The 16,399-nt window shown below is 37.5% G+C and overlaps 2 protein-coding genes across 2 annotated transcripts; both read right to left on the reverse strand.

Annotated features, from left to right (window-relative positions):
• Positions 1-872: 872 nt before the first annotated feature.
• On the reverse strand, positions 873-7,640 carry LOC100120862. Its single transcript, XM_016981657.2, has 2 exons — positions 7,108-7,640; positions 873-1,953 (listed from the first exon to the last, which is right to left on the reverse strand). The coding sequence occupies exons 1-2, from the start codon at positions 7,412-7,414 to the stop codon at positions 1,610-1,612; spliced, it is 651 nt and encodes a 216-aa protein (XP_016837146.1). The 5' UTR covers positions 7,415-7,640; the 3' UTR covers positions 873-1,609.
• Positions 7,641-10,759: 3,119 nt separating this feature from the next.
• Positions 10,760-13,552, reverse strand: LOC100120883. The gene is made up of 5 exons (XM_001604425.4): positions 13,441-13,552; positions 13,217-13,364; positions 12,256-12,387; positions 11,930-12,178; positions 10,760-11,548 (listed from the first exon to the last, which is right to left on the reverse strand). The coding sequence occupies exons 2-5, from the start codon at positions 13,362-13,364 to the stop codon at positions 11,055-11,057; spliced, it is 1,023 nt and encodes a 340-aa protein (XP_001604475.1). The 5' UTR covers positions 13,441-13,552; the 3' UTR covers positions 10,760-11,054.
• Positions 13,553-16,399: the final 2,847 nt, after the last annotated feature.

Here is a 16,399-nt window from a genome sequence, read left to right on the forward strand (position 1 = left end):
GGGTGACTGGGTTGTGCAGCGAGTGTTCTGAGATATTTTCAGTACGTATGCTATTGGTAAGTATGCAGAAAAACTTTTGTAAGCTGCAAACTTTTGACAATTATTTTGAAAATTTCATAACTTTTTAATTTTAAAGGAAAAGTTGGAATTATAATACAAAGATACGGATTTATGAAATAAAAATTGCCAACATTAATTTACCTTATTGTAAAAAGTGTTTTCTTAACTTATAATATAATCCTGTCAAGCTTATATGATTTAAGTTCTTTTTAACCGGTACCTCAAAAAATACCTACAATCTATCTACTGGGATTATTTGAGGCACGGGTATGAAACTTTACGATCAACGCAGCTACATAGCGGGGTGAGGCAGAATTGAATCTGACTTTTACCTTGATACGACTGCGACGACAACGGCGTTGCAATTGTTGTGGGATCTCCGTTCCCCGTAGATTCTTTTAGCTCCCCGATCGTCTCCTAACGCTTTGTGTATTCCTTGGAGCAAGCAGAGCTCAGCATGGAACTGCTCGCGCCACGAATTACTAACGAGCCTTATACAAGGCGAGTTGTTTTTAAACCGATTGTCTCCTCTTATCCCCTTGGCTGACTTTAAACGAGCAACACACAACGTCTTTATCGCGAATTATGCAATTCCATCAGCCCACTGTCTTGTTGTTGGTTAATGCTTATTATCACAAGTAGGCGAGTCTAACACTGAAGTATATTGCCGCTATAAATTCAATCTTAGACGGATGGATTTATCTTGGGAAGGTTTTTACAATAACTCCTGTAAGAAGTTATCGAGTTCGACTTTATGTTAATGGTGCTAAAACAGGACGTTGATTTTTGGAGAAAATAAAATATGTTTAAAATTATTTTTTTATCGCATTTTAGTTTAATAAATACAATTACTACAATAAATTAATAAATAAGTTATATGCTGCACTAAATAAATATGTATGATTTTAAAATTTTTATGGCGCTTATGACAACATTTTGCTAACATCATAAAATGTTTCTACAGCAATCGTTAGCCAAAATGCTTTTATTTTCAAAAAGAGAATAGTTAGAGGTACACAATCTTTAAGTCGGTATAAATTGTTATTTAGCCTTAGCGTCTCAGCAGGTATACGAACACACTACTTTGGTTTTCAATCAATAGAAGTAGCTAAGAATCTACTCTTTATAATAATTTTGTATTACAAATAATAGATTCACAATGCTTCGTAGAGTTTTATGTAAAAAAACTTTTATGAAAAAATACCCGTGAAAGCAGAATGATCATTAATAAGAGAGCAATTTTGAAACTCAGCATTCTAGTTGAGTACATAACAAATATTTGACATCCGTTACATTTTTTTTTTTAATTTTAAGAAATAGCTTGCAACATCCCGCAGATCTGTATAAAATCGATCCTTTTTCAAATACTTCAACGACAAAACTAAGGACAAACTGCGTTCTGTAGCAGAGCCTCTGCAAACCTGTCGCGATAAACTCGTACATTAGACTAGCCGAGATTTTAATGTCAGAACTTGAAAAGCATGTCCAGCGTTGTCGTCAGAGAAAAACAGCGCAACGAACGAGCTTCGATGTGATCGATCGAAGCTTATCAATGTTCAGGCGCGTAGGCGTTGTACGCCAGTTCCTGGGGAGCTTCGTCCGAAGACCTGCCCCAGATGCCGTGATCGTCGTCGTGGTCGTAGTGGTGCTGGTGCTGGGCGTGCTCGTAGTAGATTACTTTGGACGGTCTGTAGCTTTTTTTCAAGTCAAGCCAGAAGCGAGCAGCGTTGATGATCAGACTGAGGATCGCGATCACGAAGAATTTGACTTGGAAATGCGTCGAGAGCAACTGCAGGAGAAGACCAATCTTGGACTTGATGAGCATGCCGATCATGAGAAGTTTCTGGAGGTGCTTCTTCTTCTTCTTGCCAAACTTTTTCTTACGCGATTCTTCTGAAAAAGTAAAAGAATGATTAATATTGAGTAGTTCACGGATATTTATTTATTCAACTAATAATAAAAAATAACCATTTTTTTTTACTAAATAAAGCCGTATATCAATTAAGATCAACTAAATTTAAAATTATACGTGCGGAACTAAATGCCGTTTACGAGGCAGTTGTTGGAAAGTAATTATGTCTTGGGCTCGGTACATTAAACTCCGTGAGCATTGTCTGCTCCATCTGATGCTATGTGAGGCTAGTCAGCGACATTTACTTCTCGTGAAAGGTAGGTACGGCTAGAAAGGTCAAAAGCGCGCCGACGCGTGTTGTCTTGTGAGAAAAACAATTAGTGCGCGCAGAGCACGACCTACTCGAACAACGCACTCTGCTACGTGCGTATACTAATCTAGTGCAGTTGATGAAGTTTATTGCTTTATAGCGTCGCTTAAATCACTTTTGAATTAATAATTGAATCTATGGTATACAAATTTTGTCGTAACAAAATTGAATGTAAAGCAAAATTTGTCCTACAAAGGTCTTATTTAATACTAAGTAGGTGAGATTCTTTATGACTATTGTAATTGAATAATGCATGGGCCGCGTCGAGATTTCCTGTGATAAACCTTCGAATATCTTTAGAACGCGCATATATATGCTTAGTTCCATGTTGATGTGTACAATCGTTTTGGAATCACATTTTCATGTTCTATTTCCATCCTTTTTCACATTTAAGCATAGGGAGAACTTTGAACGCTCGAGGTGTTAGAATCCGGTTTCTTCTTTCTTCCTAAATAGCTTTCTTTCGTACGGTATTTTTAATTCAATTTATCAGATTTTTTATTGCTTCATCAGAGGAATAAATACAAGCAAGAACCGAAGTTGAGCAATTTCAAACTGAAACTAAGCACAACATAAGCAAGAATCTTTTTATAAATGACAATAACGCTCACATAAAAAATAAATTATGCGCGATGAAAAAAGTATATTCTCTAGAGCGCTCCCGACTTTCACTGGCTAATTTACATCAAGAAACCCGATGAATTCCGTTCCCAGATTTTGTCTCGAAAACTTGTCTCCACAATTATCTCGTCTTCCGTTAGACGCCCCTTGCTCGTGCTCGCGCGCGCGCTCACGATCAAAGTGAAAGTACTCTCGGCATCCTCGTAATCCACATATCCCGCAGAGATGACCGGATGAATATTCATTTCTCTCTCGTATACGCGCGTATTCTGAACCCGTTATCGAAGCTCATTCACGAGACATGCAAAATACACGCGGCGGTGTAGGCAGACGATGCGGAAAACGATAAGGCTTCTTCTTTGATGATGAATTCGGGACTGGTCTACATCCTTAATGGCTCAGCGAGAAAAAAGTAGATAACTCGAGCGAATCGACATGAACGAATGGTATCGCTATACTAGGTCACTGTCGTCCGATTTTCAATCAACTCGACCATGTCAGCAAAAGCTTTGTCCACTCTTTAATCGCTAAAAACACACTTCTCGCTAAGAACTCAAACAGAAAGTTTATTTTCATCGCCGTGCCAAAGCGTGCAATTTCGCTGGCAACGTATACGGCAATCATCAGAGTTCATCGGTGAAGAGCTAAGCATTGAAAAGTTGGCGAGTCATAGAGGGTAGGCAGGCTACTGGTTTTATACTTGCTGTAAACATCGTAAGAATGAGCTCAGGTGCGTATACGGAAGCGAAAGATGTGACTCCGAACGAACGACTTTTCAGCGAAGGGGCGATGTGATGCGCCTCAAGCGACACTCAAGAGCGGCGAAACGAGCGAAAAGAGAAGACGGTAAATTATTTCTTCCTCGCCGAGCAGATGCTTCTCCTTATAATAATCTTCCAGTTCTCTCGCGTGTGGATGCTTTATAATACGTCGCGAGCTGACCTTGAAATCCATTTTTCCACTTCGAAAGCTCGGGTAATTTTACTCTCACACGCCGTGGCTCGTTATACGCGTCAAGTTCCACGTGCAGCGCTGCGTAAGATACTGGCATTGTTTTCGCGCGTGCATAAGCACGCGAATAATAATCGAGCATCAATTCAACGGATGGATGCGTGTACTAGTGTTCTTTTTTAATGTGATAAATTTCAGTAATTTGACGACGCGAAGTCGATTACGGTCGGTAGTTTTTTTATTGCGGAAATCATGCCTGTCGATAATTAATAGCTCCTTTGTGATTCCATAATTACGGCACTGCGTTTAGATTCAAGTATGCAGCGTTTGATAAATTAAGTCGGATGCGCGATCGTTTGTAAAAATGTTTCTGTGATGATGGAACAGTCGTTATGAGGGCTGGGGCTATGCACTTGTGCGAAAGCATTTCTTTGCGGCACGTGAATTATGACTCGGTGTATCTACCGATCTGGCTTTTCATAAGGCAGGTTCTTTCGAAATCGCATTCCGGAATGGTACAAATGATCTTCGTTGGAGCATCCTGAATTTATAATTAATAAATCTTCTTCGGGTCGCGAACTAGGAATATTTTTGCGCAAGATCGGTTGCTCGTCAGTCAATCGTTTTTTAAAATTTTCATTCGGCGAATATCAAAAATCCAAGTGAAGGTCCGAGAGAACGTTTCGCGCGTAAAAACTTTCTTTCAACATCTCTCGCGGCGTTTTTTATTTTTCCTCAATTTCGTACTTTCACAGTGAAGTTCTAACTGAAAACGCGTCGTTACAACTCGTTTCTATTAATCCAACTACTTGTTTCAAACACACGATAGCCGGTTCCCAGACACATTGTACATGGATCACTTAATAAATTTCTCTAATTCGATGCCGCGGCGACGAACTGTTAATGAGTGACTCAGGCGGCATTCCGCCGGTCGCCGCCACCCATGAATCAGAATAATAAGAGAGAGAGAGAGAGAGAGAGAGAGAGAGAGAGAGAGAGAGAGAGAGAGAGAGAGAGAGAGAGAGAGAGAGAGAGAGAGAGAGAGAGAGAGAGAGAGAGAGAGAGAGAGAGAGAGAGAGAGGAAACAGGAAAAAGAATACGGACCCAGTTTGACCCATATTCCTCGTGAAAATCAAGAAATTCCATGGATGCCAGACACAGACGCAGTACACCCCTGACCTTTTTTCTAGCCTACTGCGGCGAATCGACGCGTTTGTACTTTCGCGCGGAGTTGTTAAGTGCCATTAAGACGCACTTCCAGCCTGGAGCGGATGCTGTTTTGAATAGCTGCCGAGGAGAAATTTTTTAATTTACGTGTAAATTGCACTTTTTCGCGTCAATAAGTGATAACAGGTGAGCGCGAACCGCTTAGGGGTGAGCCGGAGATAGCGTGTGCGGCGAAAGTGTAGACTGTTATAACTGGAAATTTAAATAAAAATACGATTTGGCGCGAAAATGGAGAGGAGCTAAATGCTGGAAATTCCTCAAAGAGGATTACAGAATGATGATTTTTTCGATTAGATATTGTGAATCTATGCCTGATAGTGTGGGAGAGGCAAAACGGTTTTCAATTTGCACGTCATGCGAGGAACGATAATCCGTCGATATTTTAGCCTAAAATTACGATGCTATGAATATAAATCGCGGATTTAATGTGCGAGCAGGAGGATCGGAAGCCGCGCACGTGTTAAATTGATTAACGGTATGCGTGCGCATCCTAATTAATGTAACAATGCAGGTGCCAGAACATGACGTTATTTTTCGGTCGGTCAGAGGCGCGCACATAGAAAAATGCTCGGGCGCGCACTCGCTCGCGCACATACAAATCGCACTCATCAATTCGGGAACGTAGTCCGCGTGGGATTGACCGTTAGGTATACGATTTATCGTGACGTCGCCCGGTTAAATGTATATGACCGGTGACATATAAACACAATTCGTATATCGACGACGACGACAACGACGAGGCAGAGGCGGATGAGGCTCGTTGAAGCAGTCGCGCCAAATTCGACTCGTTGCACGAGTTTTTATTCCGTTAGCAATTTGCCTCCAGTGTGTGTTTGACTGTGTATAACAATGTCGTGCGCGAAGAACGTATCGGACTTCGCGTCGTTGCACTCGAAAAATCAGACTACTCCACTGCCATCCTGTTTTTTTTATATGATTACGTAAAGTGCAGGTGTGCTTCGTCGTTTCATTTTTTTTAGCTTACTTCGCATGTTTTCGCAAAATATGAGTGGGTACGCTAACTAATAAGCGCAAGCTAGTTTATTTTTAATTACACGCTAAACAAATAATCGTGATCGACTCAAAATTGACTTAATTAGTAAATACTATGTACGTAATTCAATGCTTACGTCGTGTGCAATCATAGAAACAGTAATTACGCATGCGATTCACATAGTTAATACGGCATTGACAATGAATTTTAATTTTACTTCAAATTACAGCATAATTCTGGTAGCAACAATGACGATCGTATATAATTAAAACAAGCATCGCGACTGAGAATATTCTTTTCACTTAACAAGCGTGAGTCCAATGAGCCGAGAGATGCACACCTCCTGATTATCCGAAAAATCCTTATCTGATGAGACACGCGAGATATAGAGACTGCGCGCGCGCGGATATTCGTTTCTAAGTATAACGACGCATCCAGTGTCCCCTGAAAGTCGGAAGAATCACGGCTTCACCGTAAAAATAACAGTAATTCCATTGACACGTGAGCCCGAGCTTATAACGATGACTAATTAAGGAGAAGCTATACGACAGTCCGATGCAGCGTGAGAGCGCAGTGGTGTGTGTAGTGTGTGCGCATCGCGCTGATTGCCTTGTTACCGTAACATCAGAAGAAACCAGCAGACTTTATTCTTTGCTAATCATAAACTTATTTCGACCGAGTACCATATCCTTTTCGTGGACAACAACGCAATTACGCGACACTTGGTTCCGATCTATTGTCCGGATAATTGAGAGGGTAGCGCAGTTGTAAGGAGCCGCCGATGTGGGTTAACGTCGTATCGTTTTCGATTTCGAGCCGAGTCTGTACCGAAGTGTATGCCTACGCGGGAATTTCGTATTTAATGAGCGGCTCTAACATAGCATTATAAGTCGCGCGCTTAGAGCGAAGTTAATCATAATTTCAGCGGCTCAAATTAGCGGTTGCCACGGGTTAAGTTTACGAGCGATGCGCGAACAGAAGTACGTCAAAGCGCGCAATTTACGAAAATTTTCATTCATAAAATCCACATACCAACTGCGGCACCGTCGTCCTCGGCTGCTCCTTCGTCGTCCTCGGGGCCGAAGATCGCTTGGATTCCATCGGCCAATAGGCTTCCGCTCTCCTCGATGACCTTGCTCATGGGCACCTCACTGGCCCTTCCGGTCACCTGCAGCTCGATCCTGTCGATCTCCGCGGCCATTCTCTGCCTGGCGCAGCTCGCGCTCTCGGCTTCGAAGACGCAGTTCAGGATGCTGCTGTCCTCCTCCTTGCGCTCTTCGGCGAAGCTTCCCTGGAGCAGAAGCAGCCCGAGGAGCGCGCACGCGATTGTCCGACTCATGTTGCTTTTATGCTTTCTGACCTACGTCTGAAGTGCTGGGTCCGTTGGGCCGGTACCAGTTGGTCCGATCGTACTTGGCTCTCTGCTGCTGCTGTGGAGAGGCGCGCACACACCGCGAAACCGCGAGCGACCGACGCACGAGCAGCTATGCCCCCTTTTTTTTATATACGACTTTCCTCTCTCGTTCGCTCGCTCGCTCGGGTGTGTGAGAGTCAAGGAACCAGTCGTCGAGGTGGTTGTAGTGAGCTCGCGTGGTCGAAACACCGGAGATATATGCGGGCCCCCAGTGCCGGGCTTCCGGCCAATCGGCTGCCCGGCTTTTTTCCCCACCACCGTCGCAGGGATGCGTGCATAGCGGCTCGGGCCCACTTTTCTTCTTTTTTTCTCTCTCCTGCCGACGATGCGTGCCGAAGAGGAGGAAGCGCCACGATGCTGCCCTTAGAGAGGTGGCACGCGCGGGGGAATTCATTGGCAGGCTTATTATGATGGCAAATTGATGCTGTCTGCCGAGGATCGCCTCGCTTGTTAAGCGCTGCTGGTGTGAAAGTTGAGAGCTCTTTCGCTTGCTCTCGTTGTAAATTTTGCGGGGAGTGCTGCTGTTGCTGCTGCTGTTGATGATGCCGACGCGCGCACGTGCTTTGTCTCGAGCCTTGACCTTATTGCATATGCTGCCGGATCGAGGTGTGTGGTATCGTTTTGCGGGGATATGCTCTTTTAAAGGGATGTGACGACGCATCGATTGCGGGCAATGAAATATGCTTTCTTTTTAGTTTCATTCTCGGTTTTATGTGCGTCGATGTTCAATGATTGCAGTGCGCAGATTTGCTTTTATTGCGTACTGAAGAAATCAAAGTTTTCATCGTTCAACAGAACTTGGTGTGCCAATGGATGTAGTAAAATGTGATAATGAGTCTAAGTGGATACAAGAATTTATCATATTGAATAAACTATATCTATAGAGAATTATATTATATTTATGAGAACCAGAACTTTTTCAAATACAAATATCAAATCATCGATTTTTTTAAACGTTATTCTATAGGCAAACAATAAAAAATACAAATGTTTGGAAACTTGTTGTATGTGTTATTTTAGTGGCACAACGTATACCATACTTATCGATACATGCGATCGTAACTGCGTACTTGCACGTGCAAAAGCCGTGCATGATAACTCATAAAGCACATAAACTTGTCTGAGATTTTCTGACAATCAGAAATACTTTCCAAATCGTAATGTATACCCAAAAACATAAAAATAATATGCAAATGATCAGTGTTTTAACGCGTTATTGCTGCCAACAGACGTGCCAGGCATCGCTTATGGTTTCCATGCAAACTAGGCAATTTCGCACGTCGATAAACTATGCGATATGTGTCTGTAATGTCAATTTTATATCACGAACAGCAATTGAAATACTTTCTAAATTTCTTTTATTTTTGGATTCTGATAATAGGCTTATAAACAGAGACAATAGCGTCCGAAGTCACCGTTTACATACAATTCCGATGTCGTGCAGTAGGCGTACGAAAGAATTCCGTGAATCTTCATTTTATTGTATTGCTTATGTGACTCGTACAGATAAATGTCAAGACGGGAACGAAGAAGAATGGAGACGTGGTTTGACTACTTGACTCATGTAGGAATGTTAAAATGGACCGCGAATAATATCCACTGTCTGGTTTTTCGTACTGTCTTGTCAGTTCTTATCATGATCTTATGCCTCGTAATGCTTGATCTTGAACTTACCTATGCGTATTTTTCGCTCAATCAGATTTTTCTAACGAAAATTGATGTGTTATTTTTTTTTTTACATATGTTCTCATTAAATTATATGATATAAAACAAGTTAAGGCAGTTGAGCAAATAGTTTTTTCTTTAAATCAACATATAATGTTCAAATATAGACAATGTGACGGCCATTCATACAAGATTCATTATCATAAGTAAGAAGAATTATCATAATATTCGATCTTTCCTCAAATGCAAATAGAATCTATAAATACACATCTAACGTATGTGCCCTAACGTATTCGATACTTTCACTTGGCGAACACTGTTATTCGAAAAAAGGTCACGCTGAAGTGAATCATCAAGACTTTATTGGTTGATTAGCATCGGAACGAGGAAGAAGTATCATTGTCAAAGGTATTTTCATAAAAACGTCATACTTTAAGACGTTCGAACATAATTTAAAGGGGTAGTCTAACCATTTTTATACTACTTACGACACGCGCGTGGAATACTAATTTTGAGTTTCATTCATAAAACGGCGTTATATGTATATTTCTGTGTTTCTCAAAGTCAGTGAAAAATGTGTATTTATCATAATTATTGTTAATATTGATTATAATTATTTTATTTTAAATTATAAATTTGTTATATTAGTCAACAAAATCTCTTTTCATGCATTTTATATTTCATAATAATCATTCTTGTTTGATGGAAAAAAATTCTGCTTGTTGAGCACGGTTTCTTGTGTAATAAAATTTAAGAAACTGGGTCTTTGAGATTTTCATGCATACTCTTGGGTATGCACGTTTTAATATATGGGTTTAAAATATAAACTGATGTTTTTCTCTATAAGTATACTATACGATATTGATGAGTCTTTTTGGGATGATAATAAAAGTATAAGTACTTTCGAGAGAAATTTCACTCGTTACCTGGATTCTTTCTGACATCTGGTCAGTAAAGATTGTGTGTACAGAGCGCTGTATACTCAAGTCAAGTATACTTTTTGATTGCCATCTTCCGCTTAAAACTAACAACATGAGAATAGTGTTGTTTTTTATTGTCACCGATATTAGAGGCTACTTTCTATGACGTGTTGCATATAGAAAAAAAAAGAAAATTTTTATTGTAAAAGCAGTTTCTATTTTGATAACATTTTTATATGTAGTCCAAATAATCGATTTGATTAATTAAAATATTGTCTAACATTTTATATTTGAACGTGTATTTAGATTTGTGCCCAAAAGTATGAACAAAATTGCTTTAACACCTTGCCTTGATCATACGATAGTAATAGAACGTCTTATTTAAACCACTGCAAGTATTTCCTCGTGTACTACTTCTTGAAAACTGGATTTTTTTTAGGACGAATCGACAAATTTAAGATTTGAACGGAATTCCGATTTTATACCGTGGTTACTGGCGAATCTCTAATGTTAATAATACAGTTATAGTCGTACTTGAGTTCTTAGCTAAAATTTTAACGTTTTACGTACTGCAACGTTCCAGGTATTTTGGAAAGAGCATCATATATTGAAAAAGACCTTGTTCTACAATGTATCTTACAAGCCGATGGAAAAAAATAAGCAAAGAAAAAACTGACGAGGCTAAAAATTACAAAAATTATCATTATTATTTTCAAAAATATAGTATGAATATCTCCAAATTGACAGTCGTGTTCACTTCTGAATATACATTCTAAATGAATGTTAAAATATGAGACTGATTAGTTTTTCTAATCATATTCACTTTCAGTTTTTATACTTGGTTTGACTACAATCAAAATAAAACCATACATATTTAGTTACAGTAAAATGTGATAAAATTATTTATATAATTGGCTCTAATAAAGTAATACCGCTACGGTAAAATTGAACGATTTAATCAGGTACTTTTGAAATGACATTTACTTCTTGAACCAATTGAAATAGTGTCCTCTATAAGGTTCCTCCTTGGTTGTAGTTTTGTTTTCTTCATTGTCGGTATTGTCATCATCGATAGTTTTTTCTTGCCGTGGAACCAACGTTATATTCGGCTGATGACCAAATTCATTGGATATGTACTTTACGTGTGTGTCTATGCCCTCCTTGAATTTCGCATTATACTCGCCATCTTTTCTACCGTCGCGAAATCCGTCCTCCCAATGGCCGTGAGAAGTAATTGTATAGTTAAATCGGTAGAACAAATCGTTCGCCATTTTCTCCAGTACCTCGTCGCTCGTCAATTTTTCCCTTTCATTTTCAGGACCGACGTTCTCTAAGACCTTTTTCGCTGCATCCATCATGTCACGAATGATCTCGTTTGTCGTGTTGTTGATCAACGGGCTCAGCTCCTTTCCTGATCGATCTGAGATACCAGATAATTTCTTTTCTTTGCGGGAAAATTTATCCTCGGTATTGTCTACGATTGAAAAATGGAAATGCTTAGGACACAATTTACATAATTTGAAATTGGGTTCAACTTGAATGTTGATTGCTCTAATTATGGATACAAGCGAAATTACAAGAGCAAATTTGCCCTCGTAACAAGAGATAATGATTAACATTTTCTCATGAAATTTGTTCTAAGTACAGGTCAAAAGTAGTGTACGAGTTTTTTATAAATAATTTTTCCTTTTAATCATATTGTTTTAGTTTGAAAAGTTTAAGATTAAAAAGTTTATCGTAATTTATGCTTACAATTCTAATAATAACGAGCAATGAAAACAACAAAAACAATTTCTACACGTTGCTTTTGTCGAAATGAATCAAATATTCTTTGCATTTTAAGATATTTTGTTACCTGTTTGCACCATATCAGCTTTTTTACTCAGCACTTTCATCATCTCCTTCATAGCAAGGTCTAATTTTTTATCCAAGCGGACTTCGACTTTCTTTGGTATAGTAGTCGTAGTTTCCGCTTTCACAAAAGAGGATGTTTCTTGTCTTTCTAATTCAGGAATTTCACACGACGCGCAAGATTTTACAAGAGCTTCAGCTAGCATCTTCGCTTGTTCTGGTTTGTCTTTAAAAATTTCTTCAGCATCTTTCACTTTTCAATAAAATAAAATACGTTTACTATTTGTAACACAAATGACTCATTTTATCGAAAATTTTAAAATTACTTACAACTAGTTATTTTTCTATGCCTCATTTTAGTGATGATAAAATCACCAGTTTTATCTGTTGCATATGCAGTTTCATGGTAAATACCATCCGCGGTTATAAATCCATATTCGCCAGTAATTAAACCATCATCGTCTAAAAATAGAATTCATGGATGCAAAGATTATCAAATATAGTTATTGATGTTGTTGCAAGATAGATAGTAAAGCTTTGTGACTATATGTATCGTATAAAAATAAGCATCATGTTATACTCTTAAAACGAAGTTCCATACTAGAACTTTTTTAAACTCTTTCATACCAAGTTTTTCACAACTTTCGCACTTATTTTTGGTGGAAAGGGGGGCAAATTGGTAAATTTTGAACAATTATTGTGGTATATTAGCAGGAATATTGCAAATGAATAATCAAAATTGAGTTTATACCCAAAATAGCTATGTGGGCTGAATTTCGACTAAAGTTACCTATTAAAAATTTGTGTATCCAAGATTTGCTTGCGATGTTTTGTTAAAAATAATTGTTTAAAGTAGTTCAATAGAATTCCACCTTAAAAATAAAAGTATACACGATCCAATTAAATGAAACAACGAATGAGACGATTTACAAATAAATGGAATCATGATTTCGAATCACTTCCTGATTTGACAGAAATCATAATTAAAATTAATAAAAGGTTCAATTCAATTCTACAAAATTTATAAGTTATTTAAAACATTTTTGTGATTGAATGTAAAGTAACATGCAAACTTTTATATAAATGAATTGGAATGAGAAAAATTAAAAAAAAAATGCAGTTTTATTTTCTATTTTTTAGAAGATAAAATTGACAAAATAATAAAAGAAACTATTGTATTTGATACAATATTTTTAAATAAACGACTTTTAAAGATACGTTCATTGTGCACAGATCAAAAACGAATTAGCGATAAAAAATGCATCGAGATTAAATAATAGACTACTCGTACCTTTTTTCTCCGATCGATGTTGAAAATCAACAATATTAAACGTAAACTCGTAAGGTCTGATTTCGTTTTCCGTCACATTTTGGGCATCCGTAAAAATGCAAACACCTATTACAAAACACCACAAATATTCTGACTTCACGTAAATCATCTGAAAATGTAAGAAATAAATAAAAAATAATCACAAAAACTAGTGGTTTTACAGCTGCACATCCGCAAGAACTCACTGTGAGATGCGAAAATGTCGCGAGGAAAATTCGCAGTGTCGAAGAGCGTGCGCTAGACCGTCAGCTATCCCGTACGAAGCTCTACAGTGATGTAACTCACGAAAGGCAGCCGTCTTATTCAATAATGGTTGATATAGGAGAAACCTCCCTCCGCTGGTCAATGCTTTCACATATATTCCCCACATCCAATCTATTGTTTATGGGGGCCACTGACAGATTTCTCAACGCGTGAGATGCATTCACTGAGTAAACCGCAGCACTAATCAAAAGCGTTACTACGTTCATAAAATTTTTTGTTTAATTTTGCATACTGATTTATTGTTATTTTTGATTGCTGTATAGAAACATTTGAAAGTACATTGGCAATGCTATCGTTTGTTATTAAAAATATCTTTTTATAATCACCTATGATCTGTACGTTACTACTAGTAGGATTAATTTCTTACGATCGTTTGATAGGTGCGTGTGCACAAATAACTTTCAGATTCGTACGGGTGATGTTAAAATAAATTTGTTTCTACAGTAAGATTTTGAGATCCTTAAAGTAGATCGTCCGTGTAAGAATCTAAATAATGAATGATCGGTACATTGTGCCTCATTTAAATTGCGCCAAGGTGCCGATTTGCATAGAACAAAGAAATGATAATTAAATGATTCAGTATGAGATACCTTTACCTATTAATTAGAAAATCATTATCGTAATTAACATATGATTGCACACCCCCTTAAATGTTTTCTCTTGCTTTTCACGAACAAAGACAATTGGTTTCTAATTTTTATCACTTCTCACACTGTTCTTTTGTCAAGCACATAATAGAGAGTGCAAACTAGGAGGAGGTCATCTAAAAATGACCCGTGGCGTGCGCACTAAACTCAAACAAAATTATAATCGCATCGAACTTTTATAAATGTTTAAGCATAAACGAGCAAGTAAGTGAAAGTGCCGCAAATTATGCTGATGAAGAAGTGTCATTATTTGATGTTTAGATTTTTGTAGTAAAAATAACAAGAAAGCAACGTACAGTTTTCTCATAAGCATTATAATACATTCCATTTAATTGAATCCTGTGATTCTATACTCTTCCTCCTTCCCACCTCTCTGTGTTAAAGTTTGTTTTCACAAATATTCTCCAAGTACCGCGTAAACGCAAATAAATTCCATCCATTTCCTCATGTAAAATATTGATTATGCAACGATTGTAACGAAAAATTATTCGGTAAGTCGCGGTACAATGTTAGCAAAAGAGCATAATTTTGCAATTGGAACTCGAGTAAACAAGAAAGATTTTTATCAAGAATTTAGAAACAACAGAGCAATATAATTAAAATAATCTATAGCCAAAAATATCTTTGCTATTTGCAAGCGATTCTCGGTTTTACGTGCATTTAAATCATTGACTCTATTTGGTAACGAATGTATCGCAATAAGCTCTTAGAGCAATCACAAGCATTTATGCTTCTCAGGTGGTTGTAAATTCGAAAGATTGCAATTTTTGTAATTATGAACAGCAATTTCGAAAAATTATATGTAGATGGACATATTAGAATAAAATTTTTCCTACGCGTATACCACGCGATGCCAGTGTTCAACTTGTAACTGTGGCAGGATAATAAATAATTATGGTTCCATCTATAAAAATACTCAATTTAACGCAACTAGTGAATCTGCAAGACGACGTATGCTACATTGAGAGAAATTTATAGTAAATTTTACTATACTGGATAGGAAATTTTAATAAAAAGTTTGGTAATCCACTCACAGACTGACAGTCTAGTAATTTTTACTAAACTGTATAGTAAATTTTATAAAACTATAAATTTTACTATACTGAGTAGTCATTTTTACCCTGACTAAATTAAATATAAAAATGCACATAGTGGAAAAATTATTTTCAATTATTGTATGGCTCTAAATTTTTATGGTTATGGAGGGTTACTCTTCTAACGCACTTCATTCAGAGAACATTATCGATTCACTCGCCGCAGTTGATTTTTAGAGACATTAAACTAACCTAGATACATTTCCTACAACTAAACGCTTAATTATTATACATATTCGCAATTCGCAGTACATATGCTTATACGCTTGCAATTGTTACAACAGGGTTGCTAAACGGACTTATATACTAACTGAGCTAACTTCTTACCGCTTGCGGGTTTTATTTTCCGTGCACCCCCTAGCGGCAGCACACAAAACAGTTTGACTTTATTTGAAACAGCACCGGCTTCAAACTGCTGCTCTGAAGTCGAGTCTTGCCATGATGCTTATTTTCAGGTGCTTCTTCTCGCGGCCGCCATGATTGCTAAACGCGCATGCGCATAACGCGTCAATACGCATCAGTTCCGATTTTCAGATGAAAAGTACTATACGTTCTATTAAAAATTACTATACTGTCAGGTAAAAATTCATACATTGGCGATTTTCACTATAGTTTCTGTTAATTTTTCCTATTGAGTATGGTAAATTTTATATGGAAGTTTAGTAAAAATTGATATAAATCTAGTAAAAAGGTCAGTTTTGTCAGTCTGTGACGAGATTACCAAACTTTCCAGTAAATTATCATGAACATATAGTAAAATTTACGCACTATTTCTCTCAGTGTAGCAATCGTTGTTATCTTCGATTAGACAAGGTTTCAACCAAAGATTTAAAAAACTTTGATACATATTTCTAGTACCTTCTACACTAAAAGTACTGAATAATCTAGTGTGTTTTGGCACCATCTTAAATCTTTAGGTAACTTGCTCATGAAAATTTCAAATAAATCATTACTAAAAAGTTAATCTTGATTAAAAGTATTGTATGAGTGATTTGTACTATAAGAGTGATTGAATAAAATCGTTTTCTTTTATAGATCATAATGTGAAATTATTCGATTGCAAAAGAAAATTTAGTGAATAACTGCATTTTTTTTTTACGTCACTATAACTCGCTGCAAATCAAGAAAATTAGTATTCA

Source organism: Nasonia vitripennis (genome assembly GCF_009193385.2).
Source record: "Nasonia vitripennis strain AsymCx chromosome 2 unlocalized genomic scaffold, Nvit_psr_1.1 chr2_random0010, whole genome shotgun sequence".
Classification (NCBI taxonomy): Eukaryota; Metazoa; Arthropoda; class Insecta; order Hymenoptera; family Pteromalidae; genus Nasonia; species Nasonia vitripennis.